Below are 14575 nucleotides of genomic sequence, written 5' to 3' on the forward strand. Positions count from 1 at the left end.
CAGCCAGGTGAATGTACGGCTGTTGGCGGCCGAGGGGGGGCGGGCGGCAGGAGGAGGCAGAGGGCGGCGGAGGAGGAGCCCCCCAGCAGCGAGCGGCGAGCAACTGACCGCGGCCTTCTGACCAGGACCGGAGCAGGGCCCCAAGCCCCCGGGCCTGGTGGGGGACGCGCTTCTTCCCACACCCCGAGCCTCAGCAGCTCCAGCCAGCGGACCCGACGGCTGAGAGGTGAGTGTACCCCACTTTTGTCTCCTGGCTCGGGGTTCACTAGACTCGAGACTACTGCAGTGTCCTTCGTCCGTCCTGTAAGTGGGACCCCCACATACACACGCATGCAGATCAGATTCCCACCACTCCCCTTCCCTGTGCTTTCCCAACACCCCGGGTCTCTGGAATTGGTTTTAATTGGGAGGAAAGACAGAGAAGGAACTGCGGATGCCCCCCAACCCTGGGCGGAGGGTCCCCAGAAACTTTCTGTGCACTTCTCCTGGGATCAGACAGACAGGCGGCTTCGGGATGGAGAGGGGGTGAGGCGACGCTGAGCGTTTCCCCAGTCTCCTTCGTGACTTTAGGGGGAGACCCCAGACCGGACCGAGTTGAGGGAATGGAAACGCTGACGGACTCTAACTAGGACAACGCGCACCCCCCCACCCCGCGCCCCCTGGCGCGGTGGGTTGGCCCCAGGCCAGTTGCATGGGGGTTGGGGGGGCGCAGGAGGAGCCGCTGCTTGGGGGAAAGTTACCGGCTGGACTACGGTTTCTTGCGCATCCAGAGCCGCGCTCTCTCCAGCGGTAGCGGGGCTCAGCAACAACCTCCGAACCGACATAGAACGACCTCTCTCTCCCCTGCCCCTCAATCCCACTCCCTTCCTTCAGGCTCCAGTACCGCCGCTACCTTTTCCACGCCAGCTCATGCCCCCAGAACCCGAGAGCCAGGGCGGGTGACTAGGAAGAATTCTCCTACCTACCACCCGTCCCCCCACCGGCGCCGGCGCACCTGCCCCAGCCCAGAGTGGGGGTCGCTACTGTGTTGTTGTAGAACCTAGAGTGCGCCTGGCAGAAGGCTGCCATTCAAAGGGGTGGGGGGCGCTGCTTTCAATTTCCAGCTTTCTCTCCCTCCTCCCACCCCATCCCAAGTAAGAGAGCGACGTGTCCCGGCCAGAGCGAGGTGGGGGCGGGAGTGGGGGGGCGGCGTGGGCAGCGGGTTGTGCCCGGACACGTGCCTGCCCAGGCGCCCCGGCCCTGCTGGTGTTTAGAGAGAGGGCGGGTCCCCTGCCCCCCGCCCCGCACAACCCCCACGTATCAAAGGGCGGCTGAGACGTGGTGAGACCTCGGGGCGCCCTGGGGGGCGGGGGGGCGGGGAGCCTGGGTCCGGAGCAGGGGAGGGGCAGAGGCGCCGGTGCTAGCTGACCCACAGGAAACGAGCGCTGCTGACCTAGTTTGGGACACCGGAAGTGGGTGCTGGGGAGAGGGGGAGACCGGCAGGCTGTCCTGGCTTCCGGGCCAGGTGGAGGGTGTTCTTGAATTGACCCCCGCCCGAATGCCTTGGAGACCCCTAGCTGCAGCCGAGAACGGGAATGAGTCAGCGCAGCTATTCCTCCTTCCCCCAACTTATTCCTGGAGGAGGGAGACCGCTTATCAGGGGCGGGGGATCCAGATTGGGCTGTGAGGGGTTAAACCAGGATGGGAACTGTCTGTTCCCTAAGGGAGTATGTGTGAGTGCGGGGATGAGGCCTGGAGGATTATGGGGTTGCCTCCTGCTGCCCTACACACACCAACTGGTTTGGTCACCCCTGTACCCGCCTGGCACTGCTGGGAGAGCTGGCATGGAGTGGGCATCAGGTTGGGAAGGAGAGAGTGGGCATAAGGAGTGTTGCGCTGCACTAGAGAGGGACATACTTGTGACTATGTCTGGGTGGTAGTTAGTGTTTCTCCTTAGCGGTAACTGGGGAGAAGGGCAGGGGGCTCCCCCTGGAGCAGCTGATGAAACAAGGAGAAATCTCTGTCAGTGCCTCTGTCCCTGGCCCCAGGGACCCCAGCTCCCGCAGCGTGCCTCTGTTACATGGTTGCTGTGGGCACAACACAACCAGCTGGCACCCCCAAACACTGTCCCCTCCCTTGGGTACCACACACCCCCAGCCTTGGCACAAGGGTCAAAAAGGGGTTAATACCACCAGAATGGGGCTCTGGGGAAGAAAGAAGGCAGTGCCCACTAGGCTCAGGTGTCAAGGAGACGGGCGTGCTCTAATGGGACTCTCATCACTACTCAGCCCTGGCTGATGTAGACCCCAGTATCTGGAAGACAGGTGCTGTCCCCTTCTTCTTCCCCATGGTGCCCCCTGGCACCCAGGGCCCCCAGCTCCTCCTTGGCCTAGTGCCTGCCCAGGGAGGGCGCGGCGGGCAGCGGGGGCTGGGCTAACAATGCACCATCAGGCCCTTTGTGTGCCTGCACTTGGCACCCTGGGGAAGGGTGGGGGAGGGGGCCCAGCAGGCATGGGGGGGGCGGAGCGCTCTGGGGTGGGGACAGTGAAGGCTGGGGGAGAGAAGCAGAGAATCAAAGCAGGTGGGGAGGAAAGGGAAGTAGGTCAGATAGGATGCCAGCCCCCCATTCCAAGCCAAGGCTGAGAAAACCAGCCCCTGATCCTATGGCTGCCTGGATGGCATCAGACTGAGGGACAGCCTAGGACTGGGCATTTCAGGTCAGAAGTCACTGCCCAGGGGACTGCTCAGATGGAGGAGGTTTGGCCTGGTACTGCCCCCTTCTTAATGGCTAAGAGACCCAATTCTTCTGGCCCAAGACCAAGGTCCCAAGATGAGTAGTGAATGGGCTCCAGGCAGGGCACTGCCCTCTGACAGAAGCCTCTGGGCCTGCTGCGGGGCTTCCTGCCTCTGTCCCGCTTGGCTCCCTGACCTTCCTGAGAGTTAAGACTGCCCTGACACCAGGCCTTAGGGCCTATGCCTGTTTTGGCCTAGGGCAGGAGAGAACAGTGGGGGAGGAAGGTGGGGACAGGCAGATGGATGGGACCCTGGCATGGGGTGTGCCCGCCCTGGCCTCTTCCCCCTCCTTGTGCTGAGTAAACTCGTGAGTAAACTTGACGTTTTGCCCGGACAGTTTGAAGTTGCCTCGCTGCCCCCTCCCCCCCACCTCTTGCCAACACAGAAGCAGCCAGGCGCCAAGGCGGGCCTGGGGGACTGGGAGGTAGGGGATAGAGCTGCTGTCATCCACCATCAAGTGTTTGGTGGGGTGGGGACAAGAAAGACCCCCACACCCAGCCAGGCCCAGGTCTTGGCAAGAATCTTGGCTGGGGCCTGCAAGCATCTGTCCCAGAGCCTTGGGGAGCCCAGGAGAAGTGACTTCAAAGCAGGTCCTCTGCCCACTTCTGACCTCCACCCCTACTAGGGAAAGGCACCCAGCTACCACCTAGCCCCCTGAATTGCCATCTTTAATATTCACTGGCACAGGGACAAAGCTACCTTTAACAAATTCCCCAGGGAGACCAGAGAGGGCTGCCCTCTTCATCCTGTCCCACAGCTTAGGATGGACATCTTAGCCCTCTCTTCCCTGAGGCCTCCAGATGCCATGGTTCTGCTCTGGAGGATAGCATTGTCATTTGCCAGCACTTGCCCTGACTACACCTGGCCTAACCCCACATATACTTCTACCATATTCACCATCAGGCCTAGCTCTGATCTCCCCAAGCCCCTTCCTTTGCCTGCTATCCTCCCCAGAACCAGTCAGCCTTCAGAGCTTCCCAGTCAGCAAATATCTATGCCAGATTCAAGGTTTGAAGGTGCCCCAGGCAAAAGAGGGCTAATGGCAGGCAAAAGAAACAGTGATCCCCCATAAATATATCAATTCACTATCTTTTGACATCACTGATTCCTCTTCTTCCTCCTAGGCCAACAGAATGACATGGGGAAATGCCATCCCAGTCCCTGACAGGCCTCAGAGTGGGGCTCCCCCAGGCCTTTACTTTCGACCTCATGTCTCTGGCTTCAATTTCCTTCCTGTTTCCACCGTCCCCCCAACTCCTCCCCACCCATATGCCCCTTTCAACAGACATCCTCTCCTCCTTCCTTCCTCCTTTCCTCCCCCTTTGCCTGGGAGCAGGGGTCCTCTTTCCTCCACCATGGACATCCTAGCCTTTTACCTCTTCTTAAACCTAGCCCCCTTGGAGATTCATGACCAAGTCATCTGCCCTTCCCACCCATCAGCAAGGCTCTGGGGAAGAGGAGAACCCAGGGCTTCTCAAGGGGTACTACAACTCCCAAGGTACATACAAAGCAATTGTGGTGCACACTGGGAGTTGTAGTCCTTGAGCTCTCAATTTGTCTGAGTCTGGAAGTGTTTCTCGATGAGGGTGAAAACCAGAACTGGGATGGGTTGGAATGTGGGTACCCTCTTCATCCCCCCACTTTATTCTTGCTATTGCATTGCCATGGGATGCCGTGTACCTATGACTGACATCCATCTCCCTTGCTGAGACATGCTACCCGTCCTCACCTTAGGGCCCCACCCAAAAGATGCCCACACCCTGCCCTGCTGTCCCTGGCAGGGGTGAAACAGAGGGGCCCCATGAACTCCCTCCCTGCCCCCTGCCCTCTAGGCTGGTTCCCTCCCTTTATGGGGATCAAAGGGCAGAGAGCAGCCCCACCCCACTCCCTCGCAGGCTGCAGGCACTAGGGCTCTCAGGAATTGCAGGGACTTTGGTGCCCAAGCAAATGCTTGGGCAGGGGGAATGCCGGGAGGTTGGCACCTGGTGGTAGGGAGAGACACTGGCCCCCACCCTGGGGTGTGGAGCCTTCATTAACTGCTCACAGGGCTGTCCCTTGCCTCCTAGGCTCTCCCTGTGTAGGCCCTGACCAGTGTGCTACCTCTTGAGGGGGCGGCTTGAGAACAGGGTCTTAGGCCTTATCTGTAGGGCCTAGGGACCTGGGCCCGTCAGACTGGCACCAAGGCACAGGGTGACCCTCCCCCACCTCAGGCCCACAGTTGGCATGGGGCGCTGGGAGCAGGGGGGTAGGAGGGAGAGGAGGGCAGGACTGCCAGCATCCTGGTGGGTAGGTGCCAACCGGGCCGGGAGCTGGTGAGGGGCAGCAGGCCAGCGGCATTGAGCCAGCAGCTGTTGGGGGAAAGGGGAGGGGATACTTTAGGGGGCATTTCTATGGTACCCCCAAGCCTAGCAGGACTTGGGATGGCCTAGTGTCTGGGGGACACTAGGGCACTCCTCATTCCAGGAATAAGGGACCTCAGGAGTTGTTTAAGTGAAACTTGGTGGCCCATCCATGTCTGGGCTCAGAGCCCTCCTGAGTTGCCCCTCAGGCCCAGGCGGGTCCCACCCAACCGGCCAGGGTGGCAGCAGCTTGCGCAAGGGGTGGGGCTAGGCGCTTCCCAGCAGATGCCCCCTCCCGGCTCCTTCCTCTTTCGGTGCCCACAGCTCCCCCAATCTGTCTATCCCCTCAGGCCAGCTCTGTTCCCCGATCCCCTGGCTATTGGGGCTGGCATGAGCGCTGCCCCCTGGCCTGGTTGGCAGGGGTTGGTGCCCGGGCGAGGAACTGTGGTATGTGAGTGGGTTTGGGGTGAGGCTATGGGGAGGGCGGGGTGCCGCCTTGCCCAGCCCCTGAGAGCCCCAGCCCAGTACAAGGTAGGGAGAATTCGGCCAGCTCCCAGGGGGACTGAGGAGCCTGCTGGGGTCTAGAGGGACTCCCTGTGGTCCCCATCCCACATATTCTGAGGGGCTGGGACCCAGGCACCTGTCACCCCTGGCACTGACTGTCCAGGGTTCCCCTCCTCCCTCTTCTGGCCACTGCTGCCTCTGTCCCCTCCCCTCCCTTCTTCCTTCTCCTGGTCCCACCTCCAGTAGCCTCTCCCATTGCTCCTCCTCATCTCTGTCCTCCTGGACTGTCCCAGCTCCTACCTTTCCTACCCCTCACCTTTTTCCTCTTTTAGGACTGAGTAAGGACAGGAGCGGGTGGATTCTGCTGGGGTTTCAGGCACCACAGGCAGAGATTCTGGGCCCTCTCCCACGCCGCCAGCCCTCCGGTAACCCCTCCCTCCAAGCTGGGGGGAGGGGGGACAGCACCCAGAGGGTTAAGGCTGTAGGGGGGAGGGGCTGGGCCAGGTCGTGGGCGGCCCCTTTGAAGGAGGGAGCTGGAGCGGGGAACAGCCACCCTACCTCCCCCCAAGCCTGGCCCTCCCCCACCTGTCCCAACCTGCTGCCCCCAGGGGCCAGGAGGAGTTGCCGCCAGGCCCCTCAGCATTCAGGTGAGTAGGCCCTGCTCTGGCTTGGGAGATCAGGCCCCAGGGGGGCTTGGAGGCCTAGAATTAGCCAAGGGTCAGAGGACTGAAAAACAGGCCAGGAAGAGGGTGCCCAGACTTCACAAGAGAGTTTAGGGAACTGAGGGCTTGAGAAGCGGGAATCTGGGGAGGCTTCAGTGTCTAAGGGGACCCGAGCGGATCAGGAGAGGCAGAAGAGCAGCCTATAGGGACTGAGTGATTGCTTGGCCAGGCCAGAAGGCTGGTCAGGCTGGCAGAGAGCCGGGCTCCGGAGATCGGGCTGGGGTGTCCTCTGGGGCTGGGGGGCTCAGGTTTCTGCTGGCTGCTTGGCGGGTGTGGGGTTACCAGCCAGCTCGGTTACCCAGCTGGAGACACTAGGCTGGGGGGAGGGGGTGGGCACAGGGCAGACCCTGGCACCTTGTGCGGTCTCCTCAGGCCCTAAGGGGAGCTGGCACTGTCCAGGCAGACCCTGCTGAGAATCCTGATGGCCAGAGTCTGTCCAAGTGGACAACTGCCTGGTCCAGGGTGGGCACCCTCCGGGGAAAGTCCAGCAGCTCCAGGGCTGGAAACTCTGACGGGCAGAGAGGCACAGGTTGTCCCTCCACCCCCACCCCACATCCGCTCTCGCTGCAAACCCCCCTCCACCACTCATTCTCCCCAACTGCCTCCCAAATTTTGGTCCCCTGCTTCATCCAAAAGTGGGGCGTGGATGCCCAAAACTCAACCATCTTTTGGCAAGACCAGGTGTTGGGCAGGCCTGGCCCCTGATTTAATTCCTCTGCCTCTCTCCACTCCTCACATGCCTGGGGAGAAAGGAAGGGATGCTCGAAGCAAGGGGCCAATGGAGAAAGTGGAGAGGTTTGAGCAAGAGAGAACCAAGGGGAAGAGAAAGGAGAGGCGGGGACAGTTCCTGGGAGGAGGCCTAGGGACACTGATGTGGTGGAGAGGGTGCGGAGTTCAAGGAGGGCTGAAGGAAGGAATGCAAAGGGTGGACTTGAGGAGGGAAGACAAGGGTCGAAGGAGGCAATGAGGGGACAGAACAAGGAGGCCAAGAGAAGGGCAAGATTGAGAGCTGGCTGATGGCAAGGAATACCCGAAGGTAGTGGTGCGAAGGCTGGGAGGGTTGCCCCCATTCCTTCCTCCGCCATCTTTTATCTCCCTCATATTTCCCTTGATGGAGACTAAGGGGCTATTGGCAAGGGCTTGTGTCATGGAAAGAAAATGTAGGGAAGCATTAAGGTCTACCTCATTTCAGGAGCCCCAGAACCAGGACTGGGGGATTTGGAGCTGGGCAGAGACTTAACCCCCACAGCACCGGGAAGCAGCCAACTCCCCTCGCCTCCTTCCCCTTCGTGGCTTGCGGTCTCTCTTCCCCGCCTCGGCCCCAGGAAGTGTGAGTGCTGGGGTGGTGAGGTTAGGAGGGGAAGCGTCATATGGGGATGGGGAAGGCATGCACAAGCTTGGAGGGGCTGGGGTGGGGAGAGAAGAGCTCCATAAATGTCAGAGCATCCCTGGGCAAAGAACCTCTTCTTTGAAACTCTTCTAGTCCTCATGTGAGAAGAGGCTCAGCCCCTTTACCTTCCCTCCCCAACTGGGCAATCCAGATGGCTTCAGCCCTTGGGCCCCAGAGGCCCTGAGAAGTGGTGGAGGAAGCTGGAGAATAAGGATTCCTGGGTCCCTGAGGACTTTGGACTGGCTGTCCAATTTCCCCACCCCCCTGGTCCAGACGCAGGCCAAAGCCCTGGCTTCGTGCAAACTTAGTTCCAAAAAAACAGGAAGAGAACCTGAGGCTGGAGTTGGGTGGGGGCTGGAGGGAGAAAGGAGACAGAAGTAAGGGGGAGGGGTGGCCAGCCAAGGCACCAGGAGCATTAGGAAGAGCCTCAGGTCTCTCCATCATCCCTGGCAGGAAGATGTTACAGCCTGGTCCTCATCCTCCCTCACCCCAAGCTGCTGCTCCTGGAGAAGCCTGGCCAGGCCCCTCTCAGGCTCCCTGGCAGAGCCTAGAGGTAGGGGCCTTGGAACCTGGGGAGGGGGGGCTCTGTGTGCCCGTGTCTCAGGCCCATATCTATTTTCTCCGCCGCTAATCCTGGTTCTGCCTGCTGCCCCCCACACTAAGCCTCACTCCCCTAATCCCCAGGGTGGGGAAAGGGGGGCCAGCTTTACTCAGCTGCCCTGTTCAGGGCCTCCTATCCCTGCCCTTCGGCTGGCTCAAGCCAGCAGTGTTGGCCCTAGTGGCCCCCAGCCCTGCACTGGACCCTGCCTGAGGTCAGCACCTGGAAAGAGTTCCCATCTCCCTTTTCTTTCCAAGACCGGGCCAGTGGCCTCCACCTTTTGGTTTCTTGGTGCTGGACATACCCTGCCAGGTGCCCTTGAGCAGTGAAGGGTAGGTGATAGGCACTCCCACCTTTACCCCCTCCCAACTTTCTCACCCTGAAGTCTTCCCCCAACCAAAGATAGGGCAGGCTTGACTCAGGGCCCAGTTTCAAGAGAGCTGCCCACCGGCTTGGCCGGTCTAGCAGGCCTGACAGTGAGGGGAGCCTGGGGGGGTGGCGGGAAAGAGGGGAGTGATGGGGCGGGGCCCCAGTTCTTCCCCCTACCAGGCAAACAGACCAAACAGACCTTGCCCGGTTCCCTGGCACAGCTGCACCCCCAACCACCACACACGCCCATGCCCACAAGGTCTTAGCAAGAGGGGGCATGCCAGACTGGGTGGGGATGGGCCGCCTTCATGGGGCGTCAGGGGACTGGGCCCTCTGGGATGCAGAGGTGGGAAAGGTGCCCAAGGTAGGGTGGGCACCCTGGCACCAGTGCCCTACCCTGGCAGAAAGAAAGGGGATGCCTTCGCCCCACCCATCCCTCCCAGATGATGGGCCTAGGAGGGCCCCTTGGCCTGGTTGGCAGCACCATAGCTCCAGGTGGCACCTATATTGGCATGGGTGCTAGAGCCCTGGGTAAGGGTTAGGGGAGTTTCCCAGAAGCTAGAGAACCTTATGAACACCCTCTCCTTCCCACGCATGTCCTCTGCCTCTCCCCCTCTTTCATTGCTACCTCTTGGCCATGGGCATTGGATTTGGGCCTAAGGAGTTAAACACCCACCCTTGCCCAATCCCTGTGTGAGTTGCGTGGTGAACGAGCCTGAGCCTGTGACCTGACAGTGAGGTCAGCCAATCAGCGCCCCCACCACACCAAGTTGCCTCGGAGACCGGCCCTGGGGTGGGAGAAAGGAGGCGGGCTTAGCAGCGGGAATGGGTGGGGTGGGCAGGGAAGGAGGGAGAGGGATGGGGTGAGCCACATGCCTGCCAGTGCCCAGCTCCCAGCCAATGGACAGCGAGGACAGCCCCACCCATCCCCCTTAGGAAGGACAGGATCCACTTGGGCCCAGGAGGGTGCCTACTGCTGCTTAAGTGGCTACAGCCACTGTTGCTGCTGCTCCTCCTGCTGCTGCTGCCCACCTGGTTTTTGTTTGTTCCCAAGTCTGGGGGCCATTTGCCACTTGTACCATTTGTAAAGTACAGTCAGGAGGATTAAAGGGAGCAGGGAGAGCTCTCAGATGGCTTGGTTCCTAGGGAGAGAAGTGGTTTGAGGACTTAAGGTGGAAACAGGTGGGCTATCTAAGGGTGCCTAGATGTGGCTTACAAGCAAAGACGGACATGCGGGTGCTGCTCACCTAAGGTTTCTGTGCAGGAGCCCTGGCCTTGCAATGAAGGGGGCAGGCAGGGAGGCAGACACAGAGAATGCAGTTCTTGTCTCCTAAAGAGAAAATTTGTGGCTTAACTCCCCCATTCATTCCCCCACCCCCCCAAAGAAACCTTTCCCCATCAATGGCCAGGGCTGAACAGCTGCTGACGCGGCAGAGGGGACACTGACAAAATGTCAGTGGGACTTGCCCTAAGGATCAATAGGGGTAGTCTTTAATATTACATATGAGGAACAGGCCTCCTCAGGAAAGGAAGTGACTTATCCAAAGTCATGTAGCTAGTAGTAGCCTGGTTCCCTCAGGGTGATTTGAGGGAGGGAGGCTGACCTGTCCCCAAGTAGTTTTCTTAACAGAGGCCATCTGTATAGTGGAATCTGACCTCAGGCTAGGCCAAGGCCAGAACATTTATTGAATCCCCACTGCGTATCAGGCACTATGCCATATTTGGTCTCATTTAACCCTCACCACAACCCTAGGAGTCAGGTGGAATTATCCTATATTACAGACGAGGAAGGCGGCTCGGAGATTAAATCACTTGTTTAAGGTCATGGAGCTAACTGGTGGCAGAGACAGGATTCAAACTCAAACCTGGCTGACTCCAGAGCCCAGCTCTTTCCAGGCCCCAGCACTGTCTCCAGTTGCTCCAGACCCACAAAATGTCAGGGCTGAAGGGCTGAGCCATTGGGGCCACTACTTCCACCCCGTCCTTGCACAGCTGAGGAAATGGAAGCACAGAGAGAAATGACTTTCCCAAGGTCATTCAGCAAGATAGTAGCAGAGCCAGGATTTAAAGCAGGTCTCACCCCCTTCCAGGCCCCAACCCCTGCCCACACCTCTGCCAGCCTTGGGATGGCTGGCTGCTCTGCACCCCCCTCCTGTGGCTGGGCGTTGGAGGATAAAGGATAGAGAGCAGGACCAAGGCCCTCTGGAGATGTGGCTCCCTGGAATACGGAGAGAGGGGTGGCAGTAGCTGAGGGGGAGTTGGGGGGTGGGACTGGAACTTGGCCTATTGGCAGTGGGGAGGGGCGGGGCGATGCTTATCTGTGCGGGGCAGGAAGCAACCGCGCCAGCCAGTGACACCCCAGCAAAGGGTGGCTGCTCCTTGGCCCCATGGGGGAGGGGAGGATGTGGGGGGAGGGATGCTGGGAGCTGTGTTTCCCGTTTGGCCTCAAGAAGCGGGGGATCTAGAAGGGGAGATGAACCTTTGGTAGCCAGGGGAGGGGCATGAGGAGGAAGAGGATGATGCTTGGAAGCTGCCTTCTCTTGTTTGCATATGTTTTACAGTGTCCTAGCCGCTTTGGAGAGAGATAACTTGAGTTAAAGCACCTGTCTGTGCCTGGCCTCCAGCAGATCTTGGTCCAGTGTGAGTCTGAACTCTCTCATTGGCCTCTCCCCAGGTTATGAGGAGGTTTCACTACAAAGACCGTTACCTCACTTTTCAAATGACTGAGGCCAGCTGCCAGTACCACCCCCGGTCCTTCAGCCAATTCTTTATGAAGCCTGAACCAGGACCCAGGCACCCTAGCTCCCAGTCCACTGCTCCTTCCAAAGAGATGGGGAAGGGGGCAGGTGACACAGATGGACCTCTATTAAAAGGCCAGAAAGGCAGGGCTCCTGCTGCCACAGAGGCAGAATAGAATAGTGTAGTGGTTAGGAACAAGGACCGGGCCCACTGCCTGAGTTCGAACACTGTTCTGCACTTAAGTTGGAAAATCACTTCACCTGTCTGAACCTCAGTTTCCTTGTCTGTGAAACGATGATCATACTTCGGAGGGTTTTGGAAGATGAAATGAGTGTAAAGTACTCAGAAGGGTGACTGGCATGTAGTCATCCTTCAATAAGTATTGGCTAAAGTTGGTCCTCTTTCCCCAGACCCCTATGGGCTGAGCACTTTTAACCTCCCCTCTATTTGACTCTGCAGGAGAAGATGGGGAGCCCCGAGGATGACCTGATTGGGATTCCATTCCCGGACCACAGCAGTGAGCTCCTGAGCTGCCTCAATGAGCAGCGCCAGCTGGGCCACCTATGTGACCTCACCATCCGGACGCAGGGCCTTGAATACCGCACCCACAGGGCTGTGCTAGCTGCCTGTAGCCACTACTTCAAGAAGCTATTCACTGAGGGCGGTGGCGGAGCTGTCATGGGGGCAGGGGGCAGCGGGACGACCGCTGGGGGAGCAGGGGCAGGCGTGTGTGAGCTGGACTTTGTAGGGCCAGAGGCACTAGGCGCCCTCCTTGAATTTGCCTATACAGCCACACTGACCACCAGCAGCGCCAACATGCCAGCTGTGCTCCAGGCTGCCCGCCTGCTGGAGATCCCGTGTGTCATCGCTGCTTGCATGGAGATTCTGCAGGGCAGTGGGCTAGAAGCTCCCAGCCCAGACGAGGATGACTGTGAGCGAGCCCGCCAGTATCTACAGGCCTTTGCCACAGCCACAGCCTCTGGAGTTCCCAATGGTGAAGACAGTCCTCCACAGGTGGCCCTCCCACCACCTCCACCACCGCCACCTCGGCCTGTTGCCCGCCGCAGCCGCAAGCCCCGGAAAGCTTTCCTGCAAACCAAGGGGGCCAGAGCAAACCACCTAGTCCCTGAGGTGCCCGCAGTACCCACCCATCCCTTGACCTATGAGGAGGAGGAGGTGGCGGGTAGAGTGGGCAGCAGTGGGGGCAGTGGGCTGGGGGACAGCTACAGCCCTCCCACAGGAACCGCCTCCCCTCCTGAGGGGCCCCAGAGCTGCGAACCCTATGAGGGTGAGGAAGAAGAAGAGGAGCTGGTATATCCCCCAGCCTATGGGCTGGCACAGGGTGGCGGGCCCCCGCTGTCCCCAGAGGAGCTGGGCTCAGATGAGGATGCCATCGATCCTGATCTGATGGCCTACCTAAGCTCCCTGCACCAGGACAACCTGGCACCAGGCCTGGACGGCCAAGACAAGCTGGTGCGCAAACGCCGCTCCCAGATGCCTCAGGAGTGTCCTGTCTGCCACAAGATCATCCATGGGGCAGGCAAACTGCCTCGCCACATGAGGACCCACACAGGCGAGAAGCCCTTTGCCTGCGAGGTCTGCGGTGTTCGATTCACCCGGTGAGCAGCAAGTGGGGAAGGGCCTGGAAGGGGCCGTCGGTAGGGGACAGGGTGGGAGGAGAGGGGGAAGGAGTTAGGAGACCCGAGGTGGAGGTAGGTGGTCATGGAGGGACTGGGACATGAGTGGGTTACTGGAATGAGGAGAGCACAATAAAACAAGCCAGCGGGGGGTGGGTCTGGAGCATGAAGGATTTCGTGCCCAGGAGGGCAGTGCTGGAAGCAGAAGAGTGGATAATGGCAAGGCCTAGTTAAGCGTTAAGCTAGAGGTAAGCCAGCAGGGTATCCTGGGGCAATAGTGGGGTAACAAATGGTGAGGGACAGGGATGGGACAAGGCCAGGGTGGTATGACCAGAAGGAGCCAGGGATCCCATCCTGAACACCTCCCTGCCCCTCACCCCTGCCTGTGCCAGGAACGACAAGCTGAAGATCCACATGCGGAAGCACACGGGAGAGCGCCCCTACTCGTGCCCGCACTGCCCAGCCCGCTTCCTGCACAGCTACGACCTCAAGAACCACATGCACCTGCATACGGGGGACCGGCCCTATGAGTGCCACCTGTGCCACAAGGCTTTCGCCAAGGAGGACCACCTGCAGCGCCACCTCAAAGGCCAGAACTGCCTGGAGGTGCGCACCCGACGGCGCCGCAAGGACGATGCACCACCCCACTACCCGCCACCCTCTACCGCTGCTGCATCCCCCGCTGGCCTCGATCTCTCCAATGGCCACCTGGACACCTTCCGCCTCTCTCTAGCTCGATTCTGGGAGCAGTCAGCCCCCACCGGGCCCCCGGTCTCTACCCCGGGGCCCCCTGATGACGATGAGGAGGAAGGGGCACCCACCACACCCCAGGCTGAAGGTGCCATGGAGTCCTCTTAAAGAGGGACGAGGGCCAGGCTGAAGCAGCACAAGGCCGGGGACACCCATGCCAAGCAGTGGGAGCACGCAGGACAGACACAGCAGGGGTCTGGGGCACGGAGCCTTGCTGGTGTCAGCATCAGCCCTTCCTCCCAGAGCCCTCATTCCAATTCCAAGCTAAGAAGGTATTGGGGCAGAGGCTCCCCAAATTGGGGTGATCCCCCAAGGAGTGATACATATATTGTGTATATATTTACAGCTCTATTGTAAAAGTGGGGTCCCTGTCCCCAGCTGCTCCTGGGGAGTAGAAGCAATAATGTATTTCTGATTTGTGGGTCCCACTTCGGCTATGCGGGTTTCTAGGGGGTGGGGGCTTGGGACCAAAGCCTTGCCCCGCCCCTATGCCCCTTGGGGGTTTTGGCTGTGTAAGGGGTGAAGGACTGCCCCTCCCTTCCGAGACCCCTCCTTCCTGGTTTCTGTTCCTTTTCCTGGCAGTGAATTATGCAAAGGGGCCGGCAAAGGAAGGGTAGGTGGGGAAAGCCAGGTGGAAGCTTGAAAGACTGGGGACTGGGCCTGTAAGGAAGGAGCCATCCCAGTCCCCTCCGCCCTGCTCCCGGCGCTGAGTCATGGGGTCGCGGAGAAGAAGGGGCAGGGTGGCCTGATTGGCT

General features: G+C 59.9%; 1 protein-coding gene across 11 annotated transcripts; it reads left to right on the plus strand.

The window, feature by feature from the left end:
• Positions 1-3: 3 nt before the first annotated feature.
• On the plus strand, positions 4-14248 carry ZBTB7B (zinc finger and BTB domain containing 7B). 11 transcript variants are annotated; one of them, XM_017867763.1, is made up of 6 exons: positions 15-226; positions 5948-6262; positions 7530-7667; positions 8181-8280; positions 11893-13052; positions 13463-14224. In XM_017867763.1, exons 4-6 carry the CDS (start codon positions 8185-8187, stop codon positions 13926-13928), a joined length of 1722 nt encoding a protein of 573 aa, XP_017723252.1. In that variant the 5' UTR covers positions 15-226; positions 5948-6262; positions 7530-7667; positions 8181-8184; the 3' UTR covers positions 13929-14224. The 11 variants fall into 11 exon arrangements, with proteins under 11 accessions (XP_017723257.1, XP_017723252.1, XP_017723254.1 ...); XM_017867765.1 differs by having other exon boundaries at positions 5948-6040; XM_017867764.1 differs by lacking the exon at positions 5948-6262 and having other exon boundaries at positions 13463-14233.
• Positions 14249-14575: the final 327 nt, after the last annotated feature.

Source organism: Rhinopithecus bieti, unplaced genomic scaffold (genome assembly GCF_001698545.2).
Source record: "Rhinopithecus bieti isolate Rb0 unplaced genomic scaffold, ASM169854v2 scaffold_4129, whole genome shotgun sequence".
Taxonomy (NCBI): domain Eukaryota; kingdom Metazoa; phylum Chordata; class Mammalia; order Primates; family Cercopithecidae; genus Rhinopithecus; species Rhinopithecus bieti.

What these genes read in the sequence shown, in the direction of transcription:
- ZBTB7B (XM_017867764.1), top strand. Translation starts at nt 8,185, where the DNA reads ATGTTACAGCCTGGTCCTCATCCTCCCTCACCCCAAGCTGCTGCTCCT. An exon ending in CTCCCTGGCAGAGCCTAGAG is followed by an intron (nt 8,281 to 11,892) that starts GTAGGGGCCTTG and finishes TTGACTCTGCAG; the next exon opens with GAGAAGATGGGGAGCCCCGA. An exon ending in TGCGGTGTTCGATTCACCCG is followed by an intron (nt 13,053 to 13,462) that starts GTGAGCAGCAAG and finishes TGCCTGTGCCAG; the next exon opens with GAACGACAAGCTGAAGATCC.